Consider the following 27,891-nt stretch of genomic DNA (forward strand, 5'->3'; position numbering starts at 1 on the left):
TAATTTAATCACAACTCATACAGAAGCCATTCCATGTTTCTGATCAACTCTGCTGCCATTTTGTAAATCTTACTTTTTTACCTTTGGAAAAAGAGAGATGAAAAACCATGTCAAATTAATGCAACCCTAGGAAAATATTTCTAACACACCAAAAGCAGCTGAACTAATCAATAAAAATGCAGGATCCACGACAAGCCCTAGTGCAGAGTAAGTATGCAAGCTAAAATGAAACAAGGTCAGACAGACCAGATGAGGGTGCAGACATCAGAACAAAGCACATGAAATGTTGGAGAAAAAAAAAAGAAAAAAGACAGAAATATCCTATGGGTATCTGTGCAAGGAGACTGAAATTTTGTCTCTATGATAGAGCTATTTTGAACAGGAAAAAAAAAAAAGAAAAGAAAGCAAGCATCAGTATATGCAGCAACCAAGAATGAAGACTTCCATTAGGAGATATTTATGGTATGATCTTAATAAACCAAGAATTCTTTCTACAGAACATCCTGCAGGAATGCTGTGCTTTCAATTAGTAAACTTTTGTAAAGTAAACTAAGTATACCTCAGTAAACTTTAAATTTTAAAATGAAGTTGCAAAAAAAATGCCCAGGTTAAAGTTAAAAGCTGTGTTTTCTATTATATCTTAAAGTCTGATTTGTTCTATCCCATTTGAATTGCGGATGTAGATGTATTAAAATTTCAGGAACACCAGTAAGTGAGAAGGGTGTCACAAGTTACCTGTGACATAATGCTAGTCAATATACAAGTGCCAAGTGACAAAAACAATAAATTTATCCTTTCTGAGTTGCATAAGAGTTTACAAAAATTGACACACCACAGCTGAGTTCATGCCACACCGTGGGATCTGGACCAGATCAGAGTAAACTCTCAGAAAATCATGAATGAGAGAAACAGGTTAAAAAAAGAGAAAATTCAATATGAGCCTTCTCCAATATTTTAAAAGAACATGTTTTATGGGGATCAGTATCCGGATCAGTAGTTTAAACGAGACTAAGAAAAAAACCCTTTAGGTAAACAGAGATGGTTTGTTCTTCCCTGAACACAGCTTTTAAAGAGTTTTCCACGATTCTTTATCCACAGGTCATTATCCACAATTACTTCTGTCACTGCTGATTCTACAGGATTTTCCCTGACAAAAGAGCTTACTGTTTACACTGTGCCATCACACCATGGCATTAAATGATTCACTTATCACACAGTCTGCCACATCTTTGGACAAGGGCTGTATGTGTCCAGTGGTACATATATAACAGTAGTGTTTAAGCCATGCCTGTGCAAACTGAATCGAGCAGTAAAAGAAACATCTGGCATCAAGACAGCAACATGAAAGCATAAAAGACAAAACCAACCCAGAACTACCATAAATTGCAGCAGCACACAACTCACCATCTGGAGGTGCTGCTTTAAACTACCACAGGCTCGCAATTAAGAATATATATGTATTTATAGCCACAAAATGGTTATAAAACAAAACAAATCTCGTAACATGGTTCTAAAGCAAAGCAGAACGTAAGCAAAGCTACAAACCTGAAGAGACGCGTGAGCTACCATTTGTGGTGCTGCTAAGGGCACCTGCGAGCAGCATTAGGGCAAAGGAAGTCAGCAGCCCACTGATTCGGGGAGAGAGCCGCAGCTGTGAGTGGAGGCCAGCAGCCCCTGGCCGGAACAGAACAAGCCATTCATTTCTCAGCACAAGATGGGGGTTCGTCACCACGCCTCTGCCTTGCAGCGCAGCCCAGAAACGCTGTAATTCATTATGCTATTTTCACATCTCTAACAGGAAGCTCCAAGCAATCCATCAAAGCACTGAGGAAAAAAAAAACCCACAGAAATAGTAGAATGATTCTTACTCTGGTGCAGGCCATTGGATACCCATCCCTACTGTCCGGTTAGGGCAAGTCAAACAAAACCTGTTCAAAGGAGATCAAACAATACTTAAGAGCTGATTTCATATGACAAAATTATGGGAAAAATATAAGTATCTAGTAAAAGAAGTAAATGCTAAACACCCTGACCCAGTAATGTACTGTACCGCAAACAACGCTGAACTGCAGTTAACCTAACAGGAATGCTTGTGATCGCTTCCCACTGCATTATTACACTATTAATGAGTGCGTTAGCGCTCGGGAAGTTTTCACTCCGGCGTTACAACGACGCTCGGACCGCGCCCGCCCCGCCGCCGCCGCCGCCGCCGCCCCCGCGGGCGGTGCGCGCCCCGCGCCTCCTCCCGCCCGAGCAGGCTCGCCCGCCCCGCCGGGCCCCGCGCAGGAGGCCGCGTCCCGCCTGCCGCGGCCGCCGCCCCCTCACGGCGCGGCGCGGCGGCCGCCCGGCCCCTGCCCCCCGCGCCGGGGCCGCCCTCTCCCCGCCCCGTCGCTGCTGCGTGGGGCCGGGCCGGGCGGAGACGCCGCCGCCGCTGCGGGCGCCTCCCCGCGGGGCCGCGCGGCGGAGGAGGCCGCGGCCGGGGCCGGGGCCGGGGCCGGCGCGGCGGGAAATGGCGGCGGGGCCGGGCTGAGGCGCGCGTTGGCCGCCATGAGGCTGCTGCGCGCCCTGCTGCGCGGCGCCGCCCCGGGCGGCATCCCGCAGCAGGTGGATTTCTACTCGCGCTTCTCGCCCTCGCCGCTCTCCATGAAGCAGTTCCTGGACTTCGGTGAGCGCGGGGCGGGCGCGGGGCCGCTTCCCTCCGCGGCGCGGCGCGGCTTCCCCGGCCGCCGGGCGAAGGGAGCGCGCGGGCACCTGCGCGTCTGGGGGGCGGCGGCGCTGCGCGCTCGGGCCGGTCCCCGCCGCGCTCGGCGGCGGCGCCTCGTCGCGCCGGTCCCCGCCGGTCCGCGCCGGTCCGCGCGCGCCGAGGGAGCCCTCGGAGGCGCCGCGCCCGGGCCGCGCGGGCAGCGGGAGCTCGGCGGCGGCGGCCCCTGCGCAGCTGCTGCTCGTTACTTTCAGTATCTCCTTCCTGGCGTAAACAGCCTCTGCTTTGCTGTGGGAGAGGGAAAAGCCTCCGCGGCTTCCAGGAGGGAGCCCCAGCCGGCTCCTTCCCCGGAGACAGGAACTGAGGCAAGGTTGAAATCCAGCTGAAAACGCACGGTTTTGATACCAAGGAAGTCTGATCCTGTGCAAAAACCGCAGTGAGGACAAGGGGAATTGTGAGAACTGCTGCTGCTAACACTGACTCAAAAAGTAAGAGTTGTCAGGACCGCTGAAGGCTGGCAGCGTGCAGGCTCTAAATTTAGTGTGTGCCAGTTACATGGGATGGAAACGCTTAACCTCGGTTGGAGCCGGAGCTGAAGCAATAATGACATCCCAAACACAATCATGTGTTTTTGCCCTGCAAAAACCCTTTACGCAAGTGAAATGTTGCTTATTTGAGAAGTTGCGTGAGAGAAGGAGAAGAAAGGAAACCCCAGGAACCATCCTGAATGCTAATTTACTTATTTTCAAGGCCAGACTCCCAGTCAACAGAACACTCTGGTCTTGTGCTCCTCACTAAAACCACTCGTAAGGCTCCCAGGTTGGACCGGCTGCTTGGAATCTAAAGGGAGCACAGGAACTGTCCTGTTTCGCTTCCAAGCAAATACCGCACAGAGAAGGGCTTGTGAGCAAAGCGGAGAAACCTCCCTAAAGCCTGGGGAAGGAGCCATGCTGCAACACATTCTCTTTCTGTAAACATGTAACTAGTTAATAGTTATACTCTTTTTTAACTAGGTTTGAAGTAAAAACATAACTGAGAACTAGTCCTAGAATCCCAGATTTTTAAAATAAGGTAAGTAGGGAGATTTATAAAGAAAAATCTCTATACATCCGTTCAATGTTTCATACATTGCAACAATGTATATCACTTATTCAAAGCTCTAGGTTTCTACAGGAGTCCCACCATGTAACTTTTGTTACTGCTGTTTTCAACAAAGAATCATGCGATTCAAAGTAGTAATTCAGTGCAGTTCAACCTGTATTGTTTTACCACTAAAATACCAATAAAACAATGCTTACCTTATAATCAATATTTATTTTCAAGGCACAATATTTTGTCATGTCAAAAGTCAGGCTACTGCTTTGCTATTAGTACCTGAACACAATGTGAAGATAATCTCGAAAGATGTTTTTCTTTTTTCTTTTCTTTTTTTTTCTTTTTTTTTGCTTAAGCATTTAACACAAAAGGGGAAGGAAACTAATAACAAAGATAAAGAGTAGAGTACAAAATTGACACAGTAATCATCTATAAGAAATTCGGTAGCCATTATCATCTGATGGTGTTTGTGTTTGGGATTTTCTTGGTTCTGTTTGCTAAAGCAAGAGCAGTCACAGAGAAAATCATAAAATCCAGCAAAGCCAACTTAAAAAAATAAATGCTTCTGGCTCCCTCACTTGTCAGTATAGTAAATAAAGTATTTTTCTAAGAAAATTCAGGTCTCAATCTTATACATCTGTCATATTCTGGGATATATGCTCACATAGGAACCTTTTCTTTGCATAAATAGTTCATAACACAGGGAAACATTTTCTTCATTCCCTGAAGTCTTCATTACCCTAAGCTGTCTTCCATCTTTGACACAGTGATTGTGAAGATATGGCCTCCAAATACAAAACTAATTTGTGGGATGTTATTTGCTGAGTGTTTAGGGAATTTGAAGATTATCTCTACATTTTAGTATCTTCAATTTGAATTGTTATGGAATTTTGTCTGGGAATAGGGAAAGGCTTGTAATAGTCACACACCCAAAATGAAAGCTGGTTAGGGAAAAGAATGAGATATTTCTGGGCAGAGATCATATCTAGAAAATGCACAACATTCTTGTGGTGGTCCCATTTGCCTCTCTTTAACATGCTCAATAAGTACCACACATTGTTTGATCAGCACTAGTTAGAGTCAATGTCTGTTGCAAATAAAATGAGCGCTTTACATGGATAGAAACCATACTTGAAATGGAATGGTATGGATCTGCATTAGTGCACCAGTTAGTCTTTGTATATAGTGAGGAATATATAAACGCTTCGTATAGGGAAGATTTTCCTTATTGTTACAGGGCTGGTAGATTTCAATATGATATTACATTTTGAAATACAAGAAGGCTGTTGCCATGAAAGAAACATATTGGCTGACCAAACTAGCCCAGTCAGCTCCAAAAGTAAACCACAAGCTTCTTGCACAAGAAAGTAAGTTTATGTAGGTCTATCCCACAGATGTTGACTTTATTCTAATGTTTTCAATCTATTTCTTTTGGTTTTAGGATCTGAAAATGCTTGTGAGAAGACTTCATTTATGTTTCTGCGACAAGAGTTGCCTGTAAGATTGGCTAACATAATGAAGGAAATAAGCCTTCTTCCAGACAACCTTCTAAGAACACCTTCAGTTCAACTGGTGCAGAGCTGGTAAGAATAGCATCATTTCATACCTTTTAAAGGTTAGAAAAACAACACACTCTCTTTTATAGAAAGAGCATTTCATGAGCACATTACATGAACATTACTTATTTGGACTGAGTAAACATCCCATTGTGAGATAAATCAGAAACTACACTTGCAGATACTGGAAAAACATCTTGGAACAATTAGAGAACCCACAATGGAATTAAATATCAATAGTCAACTTAGCATTGCAGAATATCATGCATGAGATTTCATTAACAACAAATTCACCTCAGCAATGTTTAATAGAGGCTTATCTAACATGAAGAAGCTAGCTGAAGGAACATAGCTAGCTGTGCAGATAAATGCACAAAATGCTTGTAAAGCAGAATAGAAACCATTTAAAAGACTGGTAAATGCATATTCAGACTAAAAGTATAGAACATATGAAGAAAGAGTAATAGGAACCTCCCAAAGCCAAGTTTTTAAAACAGCGAAAGCTCTTTGTTGCAATAGGAGGCTATTACAACTAAAAAGAAAACTAAAATTTGCTTTCAATTAAGGAATTTAGAAGTAAGCGTAAACTTTTGTAGGATAAATGCAAAATAAAGAGATGCAAAATAAACTGCTGAAGGTACATGGATATTTGGAAAAGGCTTTTAAAGTAAGAGAACGAAGTCTGCTAATGAATAACTGGGACTGATTAGATGAATATAAAAAGCGATTTCAGTGAAGGTGGAGGCTCTCCATGAAACATGAAGGCTAAACTTTGTACGATACTAAATAATGGTGATAAAATGGGAAATGAATTTCACTTGTACAAATGCAAAGTAAAGCATGGAGAAGAACCTCCCACCCACCTAGTGTGATTGCTTACAATCAGAAAAGAAATTTTGATGCTACTGGGGATATTTTTCTGAATATGCTAGTTGATGGGCAAGAAAACAAATACCTTGTTAAGAACTAAGTAGGAAATGGGGAGGGGGGTGGAAATATAATGGTATATCACTGTGTTAGTCCATTATTCCTCTGAACTGCATGCAGATTTAGTTACCCCATCTTGAACAGAAAAGATCAAGAGGGATAATCAGATGTTTGGAACAATTTCTTCATGAGGGGAAATCAGAATTCTTCAGCTGCAAAAATGCATAGCTAAGAAATACTTAAATCATGAACAAGCTGGAGAAATTTTCTAATATGTAAATAAAATAACAGGAACTACTTGAGGATGCAAGTAAGTGATTGCCTACTAGATTTAAAGCTCAAGGAAGATCTTTTATACATTCTAATTACATTCTGGAATCAATTACACTGTAAATTTTGGAATACAACAGTAAGAATGGATTCAAAAGGATCTGACAAAAATTCACAAGTAATTCACAAGGTCTGTTGGATATATCAAATAATGATCTAGATGCAACCAGCCTTGGAAGACCATTAATTGCTAATTGAACGGAGCTGGGAAGCATATTAGAATTGGTCTTTGTCATATTTCTTTAATTTAAAGGTATGTCCAAAGTCTTCAGGAGATCCTTGACTTTAAGGACAAAAGTTCAGAAGATTCAGGAGCTATTCAGAGGTAAGGATTTCCTGTCACATGTGTTATTATGTTAATGTTATGTAAAAGGACAGGCAAGAAAAAAATTGGCTCAAGAAAAATTTCAACTATCTTAAATTCCTGCAGTCGCAGTAACATCATCCTCTGCCTCTGAAAGGAAAGTACATTAGAACATGAAAAAAAGCACCTCCTTTTATTTGAAATTGTTCTGGTCTCAGGGCTTTTTTTTAACACTGAATAAGCTGCAAGTACGTTAAGCTTGACCAATTTTTTTTGATCAATTCCTTACTTGTAGTGTTGCAACTGATGTGTGGAACTTTACAACTGTAGAGTATATTGGGGCATCATTGACTGATATTAGCTGCCATTTGATGGGCATGGGATGATTTGTATGAAAATGATTGGCAAAATTTTCTCATTTTTCTTGTGGCACCATTATTAATAGATCAGTGTAAGTTGCTTGAAATGATTTATATGCTGTCAAGACTGACCTGCCTTCATACTGTGGTGGGTAGATCTGTGATATTTCTGTTCGTAGTTGTCTTAATTCTCTGAGGCAGATACTCACTCGATTTTCCAGAGTATTAAACTCACTTGAAAGTGAAAATCTAACAATGAATTAATTTTAGTTTTACAGATACCGTGATAAAAATCCGGAATCGACACAACGACGTAATTCCTACTATGGCTCAAGGAGTAATAGAGTACAAAGAAAGCTTTGGCATTGATCCGGTGACCTCTCAAAATGTGCAGTATTTTTTAGACCGTTTTTACATGAGTCGCATTTCAATTCGAATGCTCCTTAATCAACACTGTAAGTGCTGTTGTTGCAAGGAAGGGAAATAATACATGTAACATGCCCAGTATATTTTCCATTCATTTTATGTGCTTAACATGAACTTGTTTTTCATATCAATGCACCATTTATAAACTTCTCTAATACAATTCTTAAAATATTAATTAATAGCCATTTTAATTATGCTAAAGATTGTACTTACAGAATGTTAATAAATTTCTATTCAGCAATACCAAAGATGCAAACTAAAAATTACAAAATTATGTTGGGTATTAAACATTATTTTCTTTGTTGGCAGCTTTGTTGTTTGGTGGGAAAATTAATCCAGCTCATCCAAAACACATTGGAAGCATTGATCCTAGCTGCAATGTTGTTGAAGTTATTAAAGGTAAATTTAGGAGATGGGAGCAAGAATTTTGTAAAGTTGTATGAATATCTATATTGAGAGCTAATACATTCACATAGTGTTTAGATCTTTCTTACCTGGAGCAGAAGTTTCATTTCAAATGTAGAACAGTTTTGTCAGTTTTCATATTAAGCTCAGTTTTATAAGAAAATACAAAAACTCCCTGACAGCATAGAACATCTTCAATTTGTGACTTTTTTTTTTCCCGGCAATCTAAAAAAACAAGGGAGGAGGGAGGAATTAAACCTTCTGTGTTTTTATCATAGATGGCTATGAAAGCGCTAAGAGACTTTGTGATTTATATTACATGAGCTCTCCAGAGTTCATCCTTGAAGAGTTGAATGGTAAGTGAATATGGGATGAGGCATTATCTTGAATGTAATAACTTCTTCTGAAGTACCTGATACTAAAATATTCTCCTTCCACTTCTCATAACTAATTGAGTCTTTGTATATATTATCCTAAAAAAAACCCTTTTTCTTGATCTTGCAAAAGGCTTCCCCTATTTCTCCTTTTCTTTTCCAAAATTAGGAAGTTTGAACCAGTAGCAAAGTTTTTGGTTGTATAGGTATTGATATAACAGATTTGAATAGCTTCCTCCCCTCCCCACCCTACAATCTTCACGCTCTCTGCATGAAGACACTTTAAAGTTTATACCAAGTGTCACACCTGTGACTCTTTAAAATTTATACCAGGCATTCTGTTAATCTCTCTTTTTTAGCTATCATGTCCTTGTAGTTGCAATTATATATAGTATGCTCAAATCTCTGTAAAAATTATTTGCACTTATTGGCTGCAACTTTTGAAAAAACTGTTTACAACTGTGCTGCTATGAACTCCTGAGAGTTCACGAGATCATAGTTCTCTGTGACGCTACTTACTGAAGTGCTTTTCAAATTATTAAAAGCCAAGTCTGGATAGTGCTATAAAAACAAGCAATCAATCAAAATTGACTCTACAGATAAGTGCAAGAGCCAAAACATACCCACAGTAACTTGGCCTGCAAAGCAAAGAAGGTACGGCTTTAACTACACAGGCCATTTTTTTTCTTCCTGCTTTATAATATATGATGTCATTCTTTATCTAGATTAAAGGCTTTTTTTCTCTCTCCATCTTTGAGCATGAATACTAAAATAATCTCTAGGGAACTATCTAGTCATACTAGCTAATTCTCTGTCCTGAAGGGTCTTTTAATGTTGTGCGCGCTCCAGGAGCCAGAACAAATAGGTTAGTTGTTTATAAAAAAGGGAGTGGCCTTTTGCTCAGTGAATTGTGAAGGTGAGTTAAGCCTAAGCCAGGCCAAACGCACATTCCTTGCTCGTGGTTGTGAATGGACACCATTAAATTAAACCCTAGGCATGTAAATGGGGGTGGTAGAAAGTAGTTAACTGAAGGGTAGGAACCTGATATATTTCCAAGTGTGATTTTTTTTCTTTTGATGGCTACATAGTTTGTTCTAGATCTTTTGACAGTACTAATCTTTTAACGTTTACAGTTGATAAAACACTGGTTACTAACACAGTCTGATTAAAAAAAAAATCATTAATTTGTTGAACTGGAAGGATTTTCATGGCCAGTAGAATATTCAGAGCCACTTTTCCTTGATTTTAGTGTAATGAATGTGTTCTCATGATATTATTTCTAGAATTTACTCTTTGAAAAAAAAACTTTTGAAAATTATACCAGTTTATAGACAGAATTGTCTATATAATCTTTATGGTTTGTTGTTATATCAGCTAATGTCTAAATTAATCCAGGAATAAGCTGTGCTGTAGTTACTGTCTGGTCCATTAGAGTATCATAGGATAATTCGGGTTGTAGGGATCCCTAAAGGTTTCCTGCCTAACCAGGTTGCTCAGGACTTTATTGAGTCTGTTTTTAAAAAGCCTCCAAGACTGTGTAACGCTGCTGGGCAACCTGTTCCAATGCTCAACTGTCTTCATGGTGAAAGAGTTTTTCTTTATACCCAGTCTGAGCATATGTTAGTTCATCTTATACTCATTGTCTCCTGTCCTTCCACCATCCTAAGAGCCTGTCTTCATCTTCTTAACCTCCTTGTAGGTATTGGAAGGCTGCTATTATATGCTGGAATCAGTGTTATCACAGCTGGTTTAAAGATTAATTTCTAAAGAAGCAAGCACAATTAAAAATCTTGAATATGGATTTTGATTAACACAACTTTTTAAAAAAATTTCTGTTTAAATTTTCCTTCTCTTGTAAATTCTTTCAAGAACTAATACAAACATACATTTTGAATTACTGCTGGAATGAATAAAGGTATCTAGTTTGCCATTTAATTATTTAGGCCTTCTTTTCTTCAGCTAAATCACCAGGACAGCCCATGCAAGTGGTATACGTACCATCACATCTCTATCACATGGTTTTTGAACTTTTCAAGGTCTGTGCAATTACCATTACACAATTTTATATACATATTTGTTTAGTGAGATTGTATTTGTTTGACTTTTTGAACCAATTCTAGATAGTAACATGCTTTTTGCAAGTGCAAGCCTCTAGCTGTCTGACTACAGGAAGATACCTAAATACTGCATAGAAAATGAACAGCTTTGGAAGATGTCTTTTACGTAATGACTGAACATATCTGACAACTTCAGCAATAGGCTGCTTTGTTAAAATCTTCAAATGTATAAAGGTACTAGTTAATAAAGCGATAGAGAATAAGATATACAATTTTTGGCCACCTTTAAATCTGATATAATGTGAGAGAGGGGCACTATACAGCTTTCCCCAAGCAATTTCTTCAGTCTTCCACTTTTCTTCAACTTTGTGTCATATTGCATGTACATTGCATTGTAAATAATTCTATAAATAAAACTACAGTAAAATATTTAGATGTTTATTCTAAAATATTTTGAGCAGCTCAAGTCTGTGCAGTTACCTTCTGATAAATTATACAAATACTGATACTGAACAAACCAGAAAAATATAAACGACTAATGCTAAAACTAGAAGCTTTTGTCTTGATTCTGAAATAAGCTGATAAAAATAATTTATTTTCATAAAGTGATGTCTTAAGAAAATTCACAAAATAGTAACAATAGGATTTAAGTTCTTGTACTTCAATTTGAAAATTGCAGAATGCAATGAGAGCCACCATGGAACATAATGCTGACCGATGCATTTATCCTCCAATTCATGTACATGTCACACTGGGAAATGAGGATTTAACTGTGAAGGTACAACTTTTTTTGATTATTTAGAAAGTTACTTTCATTATTTTTTTTTTTGTTGCCACAGACAGCAAATTATTAATGCTAGTTAGTGATTGATTCCAACAGTAGCTTACGTCTCATTGTGTAGCATATAAGGATCAGTAGGAAATTCATGAAGCCATTACGTATTCATGTGGCAGGGACCATAATGAAATTTTATGCTTTTGTCATTGTCATGTTTTTGCCTAGCTTATATGCCACCATGACTGAAAAAAAAAATAGCAGCATAATACAATTGTAATGCTAGCATTTTGTAAGAGAAAATGACAGCAATATGTGAATTGTGAAGCAAAATTAAAGAAAATGAGCTTTGTGTATTCCATGTAGATCAAATCTGCCTGAAAGTCAGTTTCCAGAGAATTTTTTCTTTTGTACAACATCCATGTTGAATTTCAAATACCAGCTGCAAGTAACTGGCTTTTTCATATGTCTAATTAAAGTCTAGTAAAACCACTCTTATTAATGAGTTTTATCACATTTGTATTTAATTGGCACTATTCCTGAGGCATAAAGTTGAAAATATACAGAACTTGCATTTGCTGAAATCAGGAGGTGTAGATGCTGACTTCCAACAAAATTAGTTATGAATAAAATAGAAGCAGTGCAAAAAATTAATTTTCTTGCTTCTAAGGGATTATGAATGTTTCCCATGATAGTACCTTATTTAAATGATTTGGGTGAGGTATGGAAAGGGGAGGATTCATCTCTTTCTGGTCATTGCTGTAGCTGAGAGATCAGAATTTAAGAAAATCCATGATTTAGTAAGGACAACTACATATTACATTTTATCTGAACTTTCTCTGGATCATTATTTGAGAGATGCTGTTTTTTTATAAAAACATATTCAGGGACATAAATGGTGCATGGTCTTCCTTGTTCTAGATGAGTGATCGTGGTGGAGGCGTTCCTATGAGGAAAATCGACAGACTATTCAACTACATGTATTCAACAGCACCACGTCCCCGTGTTGAGACATCACGAGCTACACCATTGGTATGTAAATCTTTTATACTTTGTCATCTTGGATATGATGAGTAGTCACAAAAAAAAGCATATAGTCGAAGCCCCTGCACTGATAACTTACAGATACAATGAGTATGACCATTTGAATGTTACATCTTAATTCAAATACTTTTTTGAAAATAACTAGAAAATTGCATAAAACCCTAAAATACTCACAGTTATTTAAACTTTACTTAGAGATTCTTGTCTTCTCTGTCTAATGTATGGATCAACTACCTCAAGCAGAACATTTTGCTATAATGCACATGTTGCAGTAAGCATAGGACTCTAAACCCCTGTTGTGACTACTGAATGAAAGGAAAAATAAATATAGCTGTAGCACTGGATGAAGTCTGTACTTTATTTCAATTGTACTATGCAGTTAGTTTTATCATCTCAACAAGAATGAAGGTGCACAGATGTGACAGGGCACATGAAGAATCTACTTCTGTCTAATATGAGCTTAACTAAGTGAACGTAGACCTTACTAAATTTTATAGCTTCACAAGAAATATTTTATTCTCTCAGTTAGAATCTCTTAACAGTTCTCCTTGAATTTGTTCTCAAATAGAATCATAGAATCAGTAAGGTTGGAAGGGACCTCTGGAGACCATCTAGTCCAACCTCCCTGCTCAGCAGGATCACCTAGAGCATATTAGACAGGGTTGCGTCCAGGTGGGCCTTGAAGATCTCCAGAGGAGACTCCACAACCTCTCTGGGCAACCTGTTCCAGTGCTCCATCACTCTCACAGGGAAGAAATTCCCCCTCAAGTTCAGGCGGAACTTCCTGTGCTTCAATTTCTGCTCATTGCCTCTTGTCCTGTCACACGGAACAACTGAAAAGAGTTTGTCCCTGTCCCTTTGACACCCTCCCTTCAGGTACTTACTTATAGCATCATTATGCTACAGCATCATTCAACTCATGTATTTTTAAATGCATAGTTTTCGCATCTATTTGACTGTGCAACTCAGTAAACACTAGATCCTTAAAAGATACTACTCAAAGTGAGTAGATAGAAGAAGTAATCAGGTTTGTCCTGGTGCTGCAGACAAGGCCTGTTAGAATTTCAGTGTAAACTACAAATTCATAAAAGTTGCTTCTTGAACCTTTTCATAAGTATTGACGATGAAATGCATCTTAGACTTCTATCTTCTTAAGATTAGCAGCTCTATTTGGCATAAGGTAGAGTTCATACTCCTTTCTGTAACAGTGTCAGCTCTTTTTGGAAAAGCTACCAACAATATAAGAAATGTTGTCTAGTAGCCCCTTTAACAAGGGAATCAGTTTTCTCATTGTAATCATAATCATCCATACTTTCTTCCATTTCTGGGTAAATATAAGGGAGACATTAGGCCTAACATCTGAACTCCTTATCCTACTGTCAAGCATCATGCATAGTTTGTCTCTTTGCATTTTGGACTTAAAAGGTTAAAAAAAAAAAAAAAAAAAAAAAAAAAAAAAAAAACCCAACACTGTTTCAGATTGATGCAATTAATGGAAATACACTTTTTTCTTTTTTTGCTTGCTATCCTTCTTCTGGATCAGGCTGGATTTGGTTATGGTTTGCCCATATCACGTCTATATGCACAGTACTTCCAAGGAGACTTGAAACTGTATTCCTTAGAAGGTTATGGTACAGATGCAGTTATTTACATAAAGGTATGACTTAACACTTTACCATTTTAAATTCATAATCAGCTCTAACTGCTAATGGATATCTTTGTTCTGTTGGTATAACTTTGATTCACAAATCAGTCATCTAATGTCTTCTCCTTTTACAGGCCTTATCAACAGAATCAGTTGAAAGACTACCTGTATATAACAAAGCAGCCTGGAAACATTATAAGGCAAACCATGAAGCAGATGATTGGTGTGTGCCAAGCAGTGAACCCAAGGACATGACTACTTTTCGCAGTATATGAACTTCTGAGGAAAAAAATTATAAGTAGATGTATGTTTATAAAGGGAATTAAAAAAAAAAAAAAAACAAAAAACTCTGGGTTACAAGAAGTAACTTAGCCATATTTGATATGTGAAAATCAATTTAAGTAAGAAGTTCAAATTACTGTTTTCTGCCAGTATGCAGAAGAATTAAAAACTGTACATGCTTTCAGTTTTTCAATAAAGAAGGTCACACTTAATTTGTTCCACCTTCTATTTATGACTTTTTTCAGTAGCTAAATCTAGGGAACAGTAATTTCAGGTTTTATAGGGACCAATGCAACCTATTTCATATCTAATGAAATGAGGGTAATTAATATAATTACAAAATTCTTTTAATAGAAGAACTATTGAAAGTTCACCAGAGGAAATTTGTCATTACAGAGCGTACCAGATTAATGAAAAGCTCAACGCTATACCTTTGCAGCTGTATGGCACGTTTTATTCCTTGATTCTCAAGCATGCTAATGTCTTACTTTCTGAAACTAGAAATTTTGCCTAAACTTTATATTCAAAGTTTTTTTGCAGCTGTAGAAATAACCACATTTGGGTCTCTAGAAGTTTAAAACAACAAAAAACCAAAAAGAAGAAGTTTTAGCTGCTGCCATTGGTATAATGTATCTCAGGTATGTGGTATTAGTCATATTCCTTTATAGTACTTGGTTGTAATGTGAATATTTAATACATGTGAAAAACTTACCTTTCCGTGATCATTGTTAACTAGCACATACTGTTGGCTTGTATACAGTAAATATATAATGTCTTGTAATGTTTGCTTATATTTCTGTAGGTAATACCAAAACACAGTATCAGTGTTATAGCATCAGTAATATGATTTCAGACTCTGGGAAATGTCAGGTTACAGCTGTAAGTGAAAACTTATTTTTAATAAACAAACAGACTTTTAATATTTGCCCTTTCTAGGGCATCTCTGTTACTTTGACAGTAGAAACTAGCTTCTCAGGAGTATTTTAAAAACGTGGAATTAACAGTTTTTGAAAATACTTTTGTATTTGTGATGTGATTCTGGCTTTGTTTATGTGATAATTTGAAGTCATACTATAACATAAATAAGGTAAGCAGGACGAATCTATCAGTTGAAGGTATATTGTCAAAACGACATATTGGAGAGGAGAATGAGTATTACATTTCAGGTACGCAGTCCTTCTCTAATGAAGGACACAACTTCTCTTGATGCCTACAGTGCCAATTTTGTTCAAATCATACACATTTATGTTGCACCTTTGATTCCTATTATTCCTGAACATTTTGGCAATGATGCAGTTAATGATGTTTAAAATCTCAACCTCTTCCTCAGATAACTTGCAACAAATATGAGACTCAGTATTAGAAGACAAGCATGATCCATCTCACAAATAATAAGCCTAAATTTTGCTAGTTTACAAGATCAGCTCAGAGAAGAGAGTGATAAAAATACCACCCTCAAGTGAAGGGAATAGCTTCAGAATATATAGAGAATAGCTTTCTTTAAACTTTAATGCTTTTATTGTTTCTATAGATCACACTCTTCTAGTTGTAGCTGAGCCAGATTAAAGGTTATCACCATACCTGTGGCCTTCCTAGCCCAGTTCTGCAAAACAGGATAGTTTTATACCCTGTTCAGGCTAACATAGGTCACTTTAACAGGAATGAATTGCAGAATGATTACATTTGCAGTTGCACTGACACTCTGCAGGAGGATTAATCCATCTTAATGGCAACCTAGACAGCACATGTAACTGTTCCACCCAAGCTTGTGTGCATGTAGAGAGGTCCTCGTTTACTTACCTTACAAGGATGTGAGGTGGTGACTTTGAGGTACCTTTCAAACTGCATGGCTACAAGGGAGGAGAATATATAGCTGTTTCCTTCTTCAAATTGTATTTGCTGTAAAATGTGGCATTTGTAAAAGTTAGAAGAACCGTTTGCAGCTACTGTTTTTGCTAAACCAAAGCTGAAAGATACAGCAAGGGATTTTTAAAAACTCAACTCTGAAGCTGAATTTTAATTCTAGCTGTTCTGCTAAGTTTTAAATGTTAAACTATTTAAATAGCTTATTTGAACTGATTTTAGTAATATCTGAGAAGTATGATAAAAGTTTCTGAAGAAAAGCTACAACAATTTGTTTCCTAGAAAATCTTTCAAAAGATTCCGTATGGTATTACTGAAATAAAAATCTTTCCATGCTGTCTCAGCTAGCTACAGATTGCATTCTGATTATTAAGAGTAACTTACCTGTAATTACACTTTATTTTTCCCCTTCTTCCAATGATTGTGGTGAAAACAGTGTAGTATATTTTGGTTTACAATATTTAATCCTACTCATAGGCTTAATCTCTTTCTTTTGATTTACATGGATTACAGCCTTTGGTTCAGAAGATGGATATAACATTTTCATTATTGTATTGAAGTCATTGCTAGCACACTGGTTAAAACAAATCATTGTAGAAAAGTAGTATAATGGCTCAACTATCAAAATGCTGAGATTAATAGTTTTGAATGAAAATGGCCTCAGTCTTGCACTGTGAAATTAATCTTGGTTTATATTAACTTAATTTTTTGGAAGAGTCAGTGCATTTATTCAATAAAATTTATTTAAAAAATTAGACTTTCAGTTGAGTGATTCTTTGTGGCTTTATACTAAGCTTGTTCTGTGGAGTCAGCTTTCTAGTTTAACATCTGACAGGTGTTAAATGCTGCAGTCTGTGTTAATCGGTGCTCTTATGCCCACATACCAGGTGAGCTTATCGTCACTGCTACAGCCCCGTTCAACTGCAAGAGCCCTGCACACAAGCAAACCTTTGAAGCCATTATTTCCACTTGTCTGGTTCCTGAAAAACAAACTCTCCACAAAGTGCAACATTGAGCTCAGTTGGCTTAGAAGAATAAGAACAGATGTCGTACCAATATTCCCAGCTCTAGCTGAAAGCACTTCACTGAAAAATAAACTCTCTTGACTGAATTAGCCAAAGGTGCAATTTTAGGCATACGACCCTAAAGATCTGACCAGTCCATATTTTTCCTAATTCTCTTCTATCAGTAGGGCAGCTTCTCCTTGCTGGCTCAAGGTCTGTAAGATTTAAGTACGAATTCAAATCCACTGTAAAAAAGTAAGAGTTAAATCTTGACAAAATAATTGTTTCTTAATGCATAGAACTGCAAATAGAACTTCTGTTTAGGAGTCATTACCACCAAGATTTTTTAACCTTTATTTTGGAAATGCGTGGTGTTCAGGAGCATTTCCACACAATCCTTTTACTGAAATTCAGAAAAGACAGTATTTATAAAAAAAAAAAATAAAAAAACAAAAAAAAAAAGTGAAACACCAATTGGGAAGTTCATTCATTTAATTAAAATGAAAAACAGTCCATAGATTTAAAGGAGAACTTGGTCCACATAAATGAATTATTTTTGTTCTAGTCCACTCTATGATGGAATTTATACATTTACTTAATGTTTCTGAAATAATCTAATTAATGAAGTGCTGTTGCAGTATCTCCATAAGACAGTATGTAAATATACAAACATCAATTCATTTTCTAAACTATTGTGGGAATCAAATCCTCCTTTAAAGAGAAATAATCTGCAGTCTACAATCAAACACTTAAATACAATGCAGACACCCAGTGCTCCAGTGATAATTTTCCCTACAATTTTTCCCTCAGTATTTTAAGTTTGAAAAACAGCATAGTTTAAAATTAGCAAATATATAAATTTGGTCCGCAAAAATAGCAAGTAGAAAAGAGAAATACATGTATTGCAAATTGATCTTATTCATAGCATAAATCTATAAAACTAGGTATTATTTAGGAAAAATAGGTTAAAAAAGATCTTATTTATATGTTTAAACTTTGTCCCAACACCATACAGGGTAGTGTACAGAAAATTTAATGTTTTAATTAACATAAGTAGTTTATAAAAACTACTTAATATTTCTGGTTATTTTCTCAGTAAACTGCAACACATGGAATTCAAAACAATGTGTTACTACAGTGGATTTAAAATAAAAAAAGGAAAGGACAATCTCTGAGAAATACAAGAACTCAAAGAAAAAATTTCATAAATTTGAAATACATGCTTTCTTTTTTAAATTAATTTGACATTACTGTTTTCTTAAACTTAATTTTTACTATACAACTTTAGTGGCAACAGATAGACAGACTGTCACAGACTGAATTTGTTGGCAGGATTTTTCTATTGTCCCTATATCAAATTCAACTCTATATCAAATGCCAGTTGACTAATATTGGAATGATTTTTAATTCAATAGTCTATTCTCCACAAACATCTATCAAATTTAATGAAAAGGGTATGTGGTTTGTTTCTTAATCAGTCTTAAAAGCACAAATAGCACTTAAGGCAGAAAGTTAAGTTATTGTCTATTAGTACTGGCAGAGTCAACTAGGAATAAAAATACTGAAAACATTTATTTCATTTCAATGGGTTGTAATGGGGAGGGACTATTACTAAAAAGTAAAAAAACCCCAAGCCCTACCATGTTAGACTGTTGCACTTTCCTTCCTCCCTCAATTGTACAATTATATACAAGTCTGCTGAACTTCAAGATGAAGCAAGCCTGTGCTAAGAATAAATCGGGTCATTTTAGCAGCTTGATTCAAGAGTGGTTACCCCTCTGCCACTCTTGCGAACTTCTCGCTCCTTCTTTTGTACTTTTTCCTTCTGTTTTTCCAGTTTTTCTTGTGTTTTTTTAATATCCTTAATTTTTTTCTTTATTGTTGATCGGTCATTTTGACTGGAAACTCCTAAAGCCTTTGGGAGAAAAAAGAAAAGGACTTTGTTACTATATATATATTTTTTAAACTTCAAAGCATATTGCTTCAGCACCAACAGTTTAAGAAAGGGTTGTTCACTTTGCTGCATGATAAACAGACTAAGTCCTCAAGGGCATCATTAATGATCATCTCCGTAGCAAAAGTAATAAGGAAAAGGTGGTCTACTCTTCTTTAGCTGTAAAATAACAGCTTCTCATTGCATTTTACATACAGATAGACATGTGAAAATTTCTATTAAGTAACATACTAAGAAAAGTAATCATTCAAAAATATTTTCATAGCTTCTTTTATACAGCAGTGATTCATATTCTCTAACCACCGTTTAACTTTTGTTAACTACCTTTTTTTGTAACCTAGGAAGGTTGCTGAACTCAGATCAGTCAGCTGTAGTTTTTAACTGCTTGAGAAAAATCCAGTCCATGAACGCAGATTCCAGAAAGCTCACGTTTCTTTTGAAATTGCATAGCAAATAAAAGGTAACTCAGGGAATGAAAAAACTCCAATAACCACCCATAAAAACTTAATACTGTGAAAAACAACCCAAAACCTCAACTGTTTTTTGCTTCTTCCTGCTACTCTTGAGAAAGTGACACTACTTAAAGACAAAAATCCCCCCCACAACACAATAGTAGCTCAAAATTTTTTCTTCCACATACATTAATGAGTTATGTCAACAGTGAGCCAATGAAGCTTCTTGGTAACAAGACCTATGTACTGTAAATGATCAGATTTCAGAGATATTTCTTTGATGATGTACCATTAAAATTGTGACTATCTACTTTTTCAAGATTAATCATTTTTATCAATATGTAGTATGCTAACTTACTCGATATGCTACTCCTTAGCCTGCCTGTCATTGCTCATCTTTAACTCATCTCCCATACAAAGGCTACTTTTCCTTTTGTCTACTTTTGCACAGTGTTGTCTATATTTTGCATTAACTGGACACATGTTCATTTTAAAATAAGCAAGTATTCAATGCATAGTCAGCGCACTTTGATTTTTAGATCAGCAGATGGCAGTATCTGATTTCAAGTGACAAGATGGTGCTACAACACTACAGAACTCCTAGTGACATTAAGTGTAAATCAAATTTTAAGCATCAACATCACAAGTTTCTCAAATTATAAATATTCATGTGACAAACTTCAGTCAAGTATTTTCTCTGCATCCAAAGACACGTTTATTTAGCAACATAAAGGAAATATAGTGTATATGTCTATTGTATACTATTGTACTGGATCTTGTTTTCTTCACCTTATGCTGAGATGGGTTATAAACTTATCAAGCCTCTTGTGGGAATTACTTATAAAAAAAAAAAAAAAAAAACCCAAAAATCCAAACTTCCTCAAGCTACCAACAAGGACAAAATATTTTATATTTTCCTAACGAAAAAAATAGGAATCTCAATTATTAAATTCTCATTGATCAGTATATTGTGTTTTAAAACCATAATTCTATCTCTAAAAATTCATGAAGACAAGAAACTAGAAAGACTTCATGGGTAAAAACATCTGAGTAAGCACTGAAATTACAGATTACAGATGCATACTGGAATAGCCACATACCTTTAACTTATCACTATCAAGCTGCATCAACTGCTGTCCGTCTATGTTCATAGCTGTAAACTCTGTAATATACTGCTCCATGTTCATTCCCATTAACCAGTGGCATACTTGCTGGGTTGTCCATTCAGAAATAGGTCTACTGTGCCATTGATTTTGTTTTCCTGTTGTTGCAAATTCATCATCTAATGCCTAACCAATTGAGAAGAGTCACCGTAAGTAATAAAAAATGATAACTGATTTACTTGACTATATGTTGAATTTAGGTTGCCTGTTGAGTCTGGGTAACAAAATGCATTTTTAAACATAGTCTAGAATTTCTACAGTGCAAAGCTTCAAAATTACTTGTGTTTTTGAGATTACATCTTATAGTGAGTTTGCCTAGTGGGTTCTTATAAACAAGTGGACACCACACAATAACATCCAACGCAAATTAAGACAGAAATCCAGAACACGTACAGTTTTCTCTAAGAAATATGATCTTCATGAAACCTGTTCTCACAAAATGGCAGAAGTTTTGCTCAAGTCTGGCTTAATGTATCTAAAACAATGAACAAGATTCCTCAGTCAGCCAAGGTAGCTCAATCCTAATATTAGATGCTATCTTACACAGCGCTAAGAAGTAGCACTTAAACGGTATTACATGATATTTTCAAGTGAAGAAAAATGGGAATTAAAAACAATGCTAGTATTCACTAAATCTGGTAACAGTTCAACTACAGTTTTTCTAGATTTGGTATACTTCTACCATGTAGACCTTTTAAAATGTTGATGTGATAGGATTAGGTGAAAGAGTTAAGTCTTCTCTTAGAAGTCCATTTGAGAAGCATCAGAGCTTGTAGTATTCCACTAAAAATACACTTCCCAGTTCTCAGAGCTTTTGAAGCTCCTTGCTTCATTTTCAGTTGGCCTCCAAGGGGAGAAAGGTACAGCTGCTAGTCCTGAAGCACTTTATTACTTCATCACAAATGAAAAGCTACATAAAACAGAGCTCAATCTCTATAAAGAAGAAATTCTAGTGTGAGAGCTGAATCAGAGAGACATCAGAGTGGCTTGAACCTTTATTAACTATCCGAAATGATCTCTCACTACTCATGACCTAGTACAGGCTGCATTAAACTTATATTCCAAAAGCTCTCTAGGTAACTTCCACTCTATATCAAAGATACTTGCAAAACAGATACTAATCCAAAAATATACTACTGCTTCCAGTGAGCTTATATGAATGTCATTTGTAAAGAGGGAATATGGAAGTAAATGTCAATGTACTGATGGATTTGAGAAGTAACCTTGCAAGTTTCAAGTGAACTAAAGCTCCAAAAACTGAGGATCTCACAAAATCCATCTCCTTTGCTAGAAAATGTGGGAAAATGGAGTACACCTCAGTAATTCCAGCAAATTACAAGTAAAAGATTGAGAGACTTAAGCTTGTAAAATATGATATATGATTATATAATAAACTGGATCCAGGAGGTTAAAATGGAACAGTAAAGCATGTGAGTTGAAATAAATATTAAATTTAAATTTCAGATGTGTTAGAAGACTACCCAATTAGAATCTCTTTTGCTTTTCCTAGTCCATGAAACACAGGACAGTGGTTATTTTATGAGGTAGTATAGATAAATACAAACAGATTTGTAGAGTAAGCAGTTTGTGCTGAGGCCCTGAAATCCATACCATATGCATATCAAATAATTTTTACTTCAGAAGAACTATACAGTCTGGTCCTACAGATTCAGTGCCCATTAGCAGCTGAAACGTATCAGGTGCATTTTCAGAGTGTATCTTCTAGTTTGATTTCCAAGATAAATCAAAGAAAGGTTAAGTGGAGACAATGAAGAGATTCTGAAGTGAACTCCAAATCCAAATTAAAATGCCAATGCAGACATAAATGTGAACACACTCAAATTGCTGATGTGCAAAAGAATAGCAACTTCCACAAAATAACAAAGAGGTTTCACAGCATCACACTGGATCACAGAATGGTTGAGGTTGGAAGAGACCTTTGAAGATCATCTAGTCCAATTCCCCTGCTCAAGCAGGGCCACATAGAGCAGGCTGTCCAGGACCTTATCCAGATGACTTTTGACCACTTCCAAGAAGGGAGATTCCACAACCTCTCTGGGCAACCTGTTCCAGTGCTTAGTCACCCTCACAGTGAGAAAGTGACTGTTGCCTCTTGTCCTGTCACTGGACACCACTGAAAAGTGTATGGCTCCATCTTCCATTTGCCCTAGTTCCTTAACCATCTTAGTGGCCCTTTGCTGGACTCACTCCAGTAGCTCCATCTCTCTTGCCCTGGGGAGCCCAGCACTGGACACAGCACTCCAGGTGTGGCCTCACCAGGGCTGAGTAGAGGGGGAGGACCACCTCCCTTGACCTGCTGGCAGGTCCTCTAAACCTGCTGGTTTAGAGGAGGTTTTGCCTGAAGTAATTTCTGCAGCATTTGTATCAAGACAACTGTGGCACAGCAAGTTTCCTATCCAAGCTGAGATGCTTGGCATACAGAAATAAAAGTCATTGTATAAATTACTAACAAAATTTGAAAACACCTGTTTGCTTTAAAAAACAGTGTCTTTGTCATTGTCTGCTTGAGTCTCGTACCCCTCAACCTGATGCTGTAACATCAAAATATATATCAGTAGGACAGAAGCTTGATTTGTGGCAATAATAATAATAATAATGTCTTTGTCATTAAAAACTATTGTAATTGATGTTCATCAGGATTAAAATTATTTGCAGAACATTCTAAATCTAGAAGATTCTTAAAATAAATTTATGAACTGTCATATTCAGAGTCATCTTCACAGATAGCTACAAATAAGAAGTATGGACATGGCTAAGGCCAACAACGATAGTAATTTAAATATTTGTTAATCAGTTTTGCAGCCTATCTACATTGAAAACCATCAGCACTAAGCCAACAGCATTTTGTATGACCCACTAAGTCTTATGAATCATACACTTTCAAGTCTATTGGAAACTGGTAGGTTTATTTTGTCTCACACTAGCAATTGCTCATGAGTTATACACAAGAATTAGGAAACTTTTGCACTTCAAGTTTGACCTGAATCTCAGAATCATGTGCGTGTCAGAATAGACAAGAAAACACCAAAATATATTACCAGAACCATAAAAGTCAGATATACTGAAAAACATGTAAAATGTATATTCCTCAGCTGGAACTCACTACTGGTTTTAAATTTTATTTAAACTATGTTAGCTATGCAGCAACCTCACTTCTGTGATTTTAGAACATCAATATTTAAGAAGGAATATTCATGTTAAACAGACCCAGGTTCATTCATTTCAGGAGAATGTGTTTCCCTTACAGAAACACGAGGGGCTCTTTGCATCACTTCCTCCAAGCAACATTCGAGCAGCTCATCACAGACTGTACCACTAAGGACTCTTCTAAACTGTGCTACTAATTTCACTTAGACTTTTGGCACATCAGTCACCAGCAAACTCCTTATATTTCAAATTAGTAAAGCCCTAGGCTCTATTGACTTCCAGCTGACAGTTTCTAAAGCATTCAGGATTCTCAGCTAATGAGATGCAGCTTATTTCTGGCCAAAGTGCAAGAGGGTCAGAACCTATTTTATTTTCTGGTAGTCCTTTAATATTAAGAAAGGTTTTTTACCATTACATTAACTGCCTGTTGGTATTTATTTTAAATAAAAAGCAGTATTTTAGAAGACAACCTAACCCATTCATTCTTTAAAGCTAACATCAGAAAAAGTAGTACCAAAAATTGAACATGTATTAAAAGACTTAGACATCATCTCCTCATAAAGGTTAAAAAAAAAAAAAAAAAAAAAAAAAAAAAGATCTAATCCCCTATTATTGTAATTTTCACTACTGCACAAAGGAAAAAACATAGTCTTGGCTATTTTGAGGAATAAGCCATTTTTCTAATCTAATAAAGAAGAGGATAACATGAGGAATGTCATTAAGAGACTATTAACAGAATTCACTGTCTAAGCCTCCTCACTTTTCTGTTGATTTAGCATAATACCAAACTCAAGGCATTTCAGATATTCTAATACCATTCCCACTTCAATTCACAACTGCAACGAGAAATCTGGAAACAGATATTTAGCATTTCTCCCTTGGATTCTACTATATTTGGTTGCTTTAAGTTGGAAGAAGATGCAGTTCAGGATAATACCATTATCTATTCAAGTACTATTTAAGGAGAGCTACATTTTTATTAGAAGATTCACAAATAACTAATTGTAACAGTACAATCAGTGCCAACCTTATCTCCACTATGGAGAAAACAGCTTATAGGGTAGGCAGACTTTTACTTTATGAAAAACACAGAAGAGTGAAATGAACATTGACTTCAAGTGATGCTTATGGATTATTAAGTAACACCTGTAAATCATTTTTTCAGTTGTCTACCTTCCAGAGGCAAAGGGCTGTCCCATGGTGTTTGTACATCAAAGGAACAGTCCCCAAAACAACCCCCCCCCACCCTCTCCAAGGAAAAAACAATCAACCATGAATTCAGAAAGCAGAACTAAAACTGCTCAGGAAAAAAGAAAATATGAGAGAGGAAATATGTTCTACCACATAGAAGTGCTGGCAGTTCAGAAAGTAAGTAAGGACAGAAATACTAAAATATATTATCACAAAAAAAAAAAAAAGATGAGAGAGAAAAGAAAATAAAAAAAAAAAAAGAAAAAGAAAAAGGAAAATACCCAAATGCCTTCATATCAATAACAGATTAAAATTTTTAAAAAGGATTAGAGGGATACCAGCTAGAGCTTGCTAACAACTCAGATGAGGAGCTGAGAAGCTGAATACGGCGGAGGTGCCTTTGCTCTACCTAGCCGGCTCCTAGCAAACTACCCCAAACTGCCTGCGAGTTTCTGCTCAGTAGAGGCAGGCTGAAGCGCTGCTCCGCTCTCCAAGAGGTGTTGCCATCCCTAGTTGTTCCTCTGAGAGCACGGGGTGTTATACGGGCTAACAAGATCCCTGACGGGTATTTCTAAACTCATCCAAACAACAAACAAGGGAAAGAAATTCTGCCTGTGAAGGGTCATTAAATTAGGAATTTTAAATATCCAGAATTGCTCTAAGAATGATCAAGATTTATTACTTATTTTTTCTAAGCCTCAACTATACACATATTAACCAAAGAATTTTAAGAGTCAGTTAGGAGTAATTCAAAAGCAATTATTGAACCTTTAGCCCACTTCCATAGCTACTGAGTGGATTAGCAAAGAGCAAGTTAACAACATTGCCTCACTAAAAGCATGATAACCTGCACTCTCAGAGACTGAAAAGCTGTAAACATGCTCCAAAACAACCAACCTTCCCCTTCCTCCTCAGCTACCTGGTTTTGTTCACACCCTTTCCTGCCCAAAAGAGAAACAAGCTCAGTTTTTATCATTATCCCTGGAACAGACTCTGATAATCAACACAATTACTAAAAAGCTGCAAAAAACTTTCATTGCTCATGCATATAAACAACATACAAACTAGAGACAACACTAAAATCAAACTAGTCTATGACAAAATAGGCTTAACAATTGCTTCACACATACACAGTTGGCAAAAGGCAACTTTTGTTGAAATTTTAGAATCAGAGATTAAGTGAAGTTGTAACGTTAATGAAACAGCAGCATTTAAGGCAATAATTTAAGGCTTTGGTAGTATCTTATGATCTATATTGCTTGAAAGTTTAGCAACACAAACACCATTCAAAGCTTGATTTAAGATAGCCCACCATTCCCCCCCCCCCAACATTATTACTACCAGTTTGACCAGCCCTTTGCCAACACGTTTCTGGAAGATGATGGTGCTCAGCTTTTAATGATCCCCTCCCTAGTCTATAAGGCATTTCATTTATAAAGATGCCTACCAGTCAGACAATGAACGAGACAAAAACTTAGAATGTTATAAAAATATGGATTTCAGGTTTCAGCTGTGGGCAAAGGAGATGGTTCTGCCGGGAGAATGAACACTGATTTTCAAATATAGCTTTCCAGCTACATGCCAGAACAACTTTATCCTGAAGGTGGCTTTTTTTTTTGTTTTGTTTTGTTTTTATTTTTAAAAAATAAGACAAATAACAAGTTTAGCTTAGCACATATCTGCACTGGTGTGAGGGCAAGGTGAAAAACACTGTAGTTTTCATTCACACAATAAACTATTCAGGTTATTGTAACACGAGCATCTTATATTTATAATTAAGAATTGCAATTTGGTCACACCAAATTTATTCCAATTTTTAAGATGTAACTAAAAACAGAACACAGAATCTCATATGGCATCTTTCAGTCTATGTCCTTAATTCACAGTAACAGCTTTGAATTTTTTATCATATTCTTCAACACAAAATATGGAAAAACCCTTCTAGCTTCACATTAAACAAAACTTGTTCTGTTAAACAGACTGTGGTGTGAACAACAACATCAACAAGACACATATACACACTTTGAAACTCACCTCATTTGAAGAGAAGGTTAAAGTGTGTGAACGACCTGACAGATTTGGTTCTGTCACTAACCCTGAAAGTTCACAACTTGGCTTGCTATGGTATGTATCATCTATGACAATTCTACTCTGCAAACAAGTGGAAATAATGTTTTATTAACTCACCCCCTCGGAAAAGCATAAGGTGACATTCCAGTTGGTTTTTGGCAAAATAAAATAAAATACTACTACTACTACTACTACTACTATTCACTTTTCTTTAGATCACATATGAAACACATACGAAACACATGTCTCTACATCAGGAGTTTGGCTTGCTTTCTTTTTAATTTTCTGAGTTCACAAATATGACAGTAAATCTAAAGTAATATCCGCAATAACAGCATCTTATGTGGAGTATCAGTCATAACCTCAAGTTGTGTGAAAGTACATAAGCAAATACAGTGGGTTATGCTTTCAACAGGCTTACCACACACAGTGTGAAGCGACTTAAAATTCAGTTGGGGAATTATTCATGTTGGAGTTTGTATACAACTGAAACCACTGCACAAGCACTATGAAATGGGCTTCAAAAAGTGTCGTTCCAGCAATGAGACAAAAATCTAAGTCCTGATCTTTTATGAACTTTCACATTCTCTTGATATGGATACTATTTTGGGAAATTTCTAAAAATTAGAACAAGGTTTAGACTTTGCATTTGTCCAGACTTCATGTGACTGTAATGGACAGTGCAGCAGATAATATCTGTCACATAAAGACAGCCTGAGAACTGGAAGAGCAAGGAGCTTCCAGCA

At 36.7% G+C, this 27,891-nt stretch overlaps 2 protein-coding genes across 3 annotated transcripts in view; one reads left to right on the top strand and one right to left on the bottom strand.

Annotated features, from left to right (window-relative positions):
• The first annotated feature begins 2,509 nt into the window (after positions 1 to 2,509).
• Positions 2,510 to 16,898, top strand: PDK1 (pyruvate dehydrogenase kinase 1). Its single transcript, XM_062579008.1, has 11 exons — positions 2,510 to 2,665; positions 5,238 to 5,379; positions 6,863 to 6,934; positions 7,543 to 7,727; positions 8,008 to 8,097; positions 8,382 to 8,459; positions 10,437 to 10,513; positions 11,214 to 11,312; positions 12,231 to 12,341; positions 13,897 to 14,010; positions 14,133 to 16,898. The coding sequence occupies exons 1-11, from the start codon at positions 2,548 to 2,550 to the stop codon at positions 14,271 to 14,273; spliced, it is 1,227 nt and encodes a 408-aa protein (XP_062434992.1). The 5' UTR covers positions 2,510 to 2,547; the 3' UTR covers positions 14,274 to 16,898.
• Positions 16,899 to 17,485: 587 nt separating this feature from the next.
• LOC134142056 (neurabin-1-like) overlaps positions 17,486 to 27,891 on the bottom strand; it is a 49,861-nt gene continuing 39,455 nt past the window's right edge. Inside the window, exons 17-19 of one of the 2 annotated variants that reach the window (XM_062578791.1) lie at positions 27,110 to 27,226; positions 20,654 to 20,842; positions 17,486 to 19,062 (exon numbers count right to left, since the gene is read on the bottom strand). In XM_062578791.1, the coding sequence (XP_062434775.1) occupies positions 18,895 to 19,062; positions 20,654 to 20,842; positions 27,110 to 27,226 (474 nt within the window). In that variant the 3' untranslated portion in view covers positions 17,486 to 18,894. The remainder of the gene's footprint in view (positions 19,063 to 20,653; positions 20,843 to 27,109; positions 27,227 to 27,891) is intronic. The other variant, XM_062578792.1, reaches the window with a different exon arrangement.

The sequence above is a fragment of the Rhea pennata genome, chromosome 6, assembly GCF_028389875.1.
Source record: "Rhea pennata isolate bPtePen1 chromosome 6, bPtePen1.pri, whole genome shotgun sequence".
Taxonomy (NCBI): domain Eukaryota; kingdom Metazoa; phylum Chordata; class Aves; order Rheiformes; family Rheidae; genus Rhea; species Rhea pennata.

Coding starts and splice junctions, on each gene's coding strand:
- PDK1 (XM_062579008.1), top strand. CDS start 2,548: ATGAGGCTGCTGCGCGCCCTGCTGCGCGGCGCCGCCCCGGGCGGCATC. Junction 6,935..7,542: donor GATTCAGGAGCTATTCAGAG/GTAAGGATTTCC, acceptor AATTAATTTTAG/TTTTACAGATACCGTGATAA. Junction 12,342..13,896: donor CATCACGAGCTACACCATTG/GTATGTAAATCT, acceptor CTTCTGGATCAG/GCTGGATTTGGTTATGGTTT.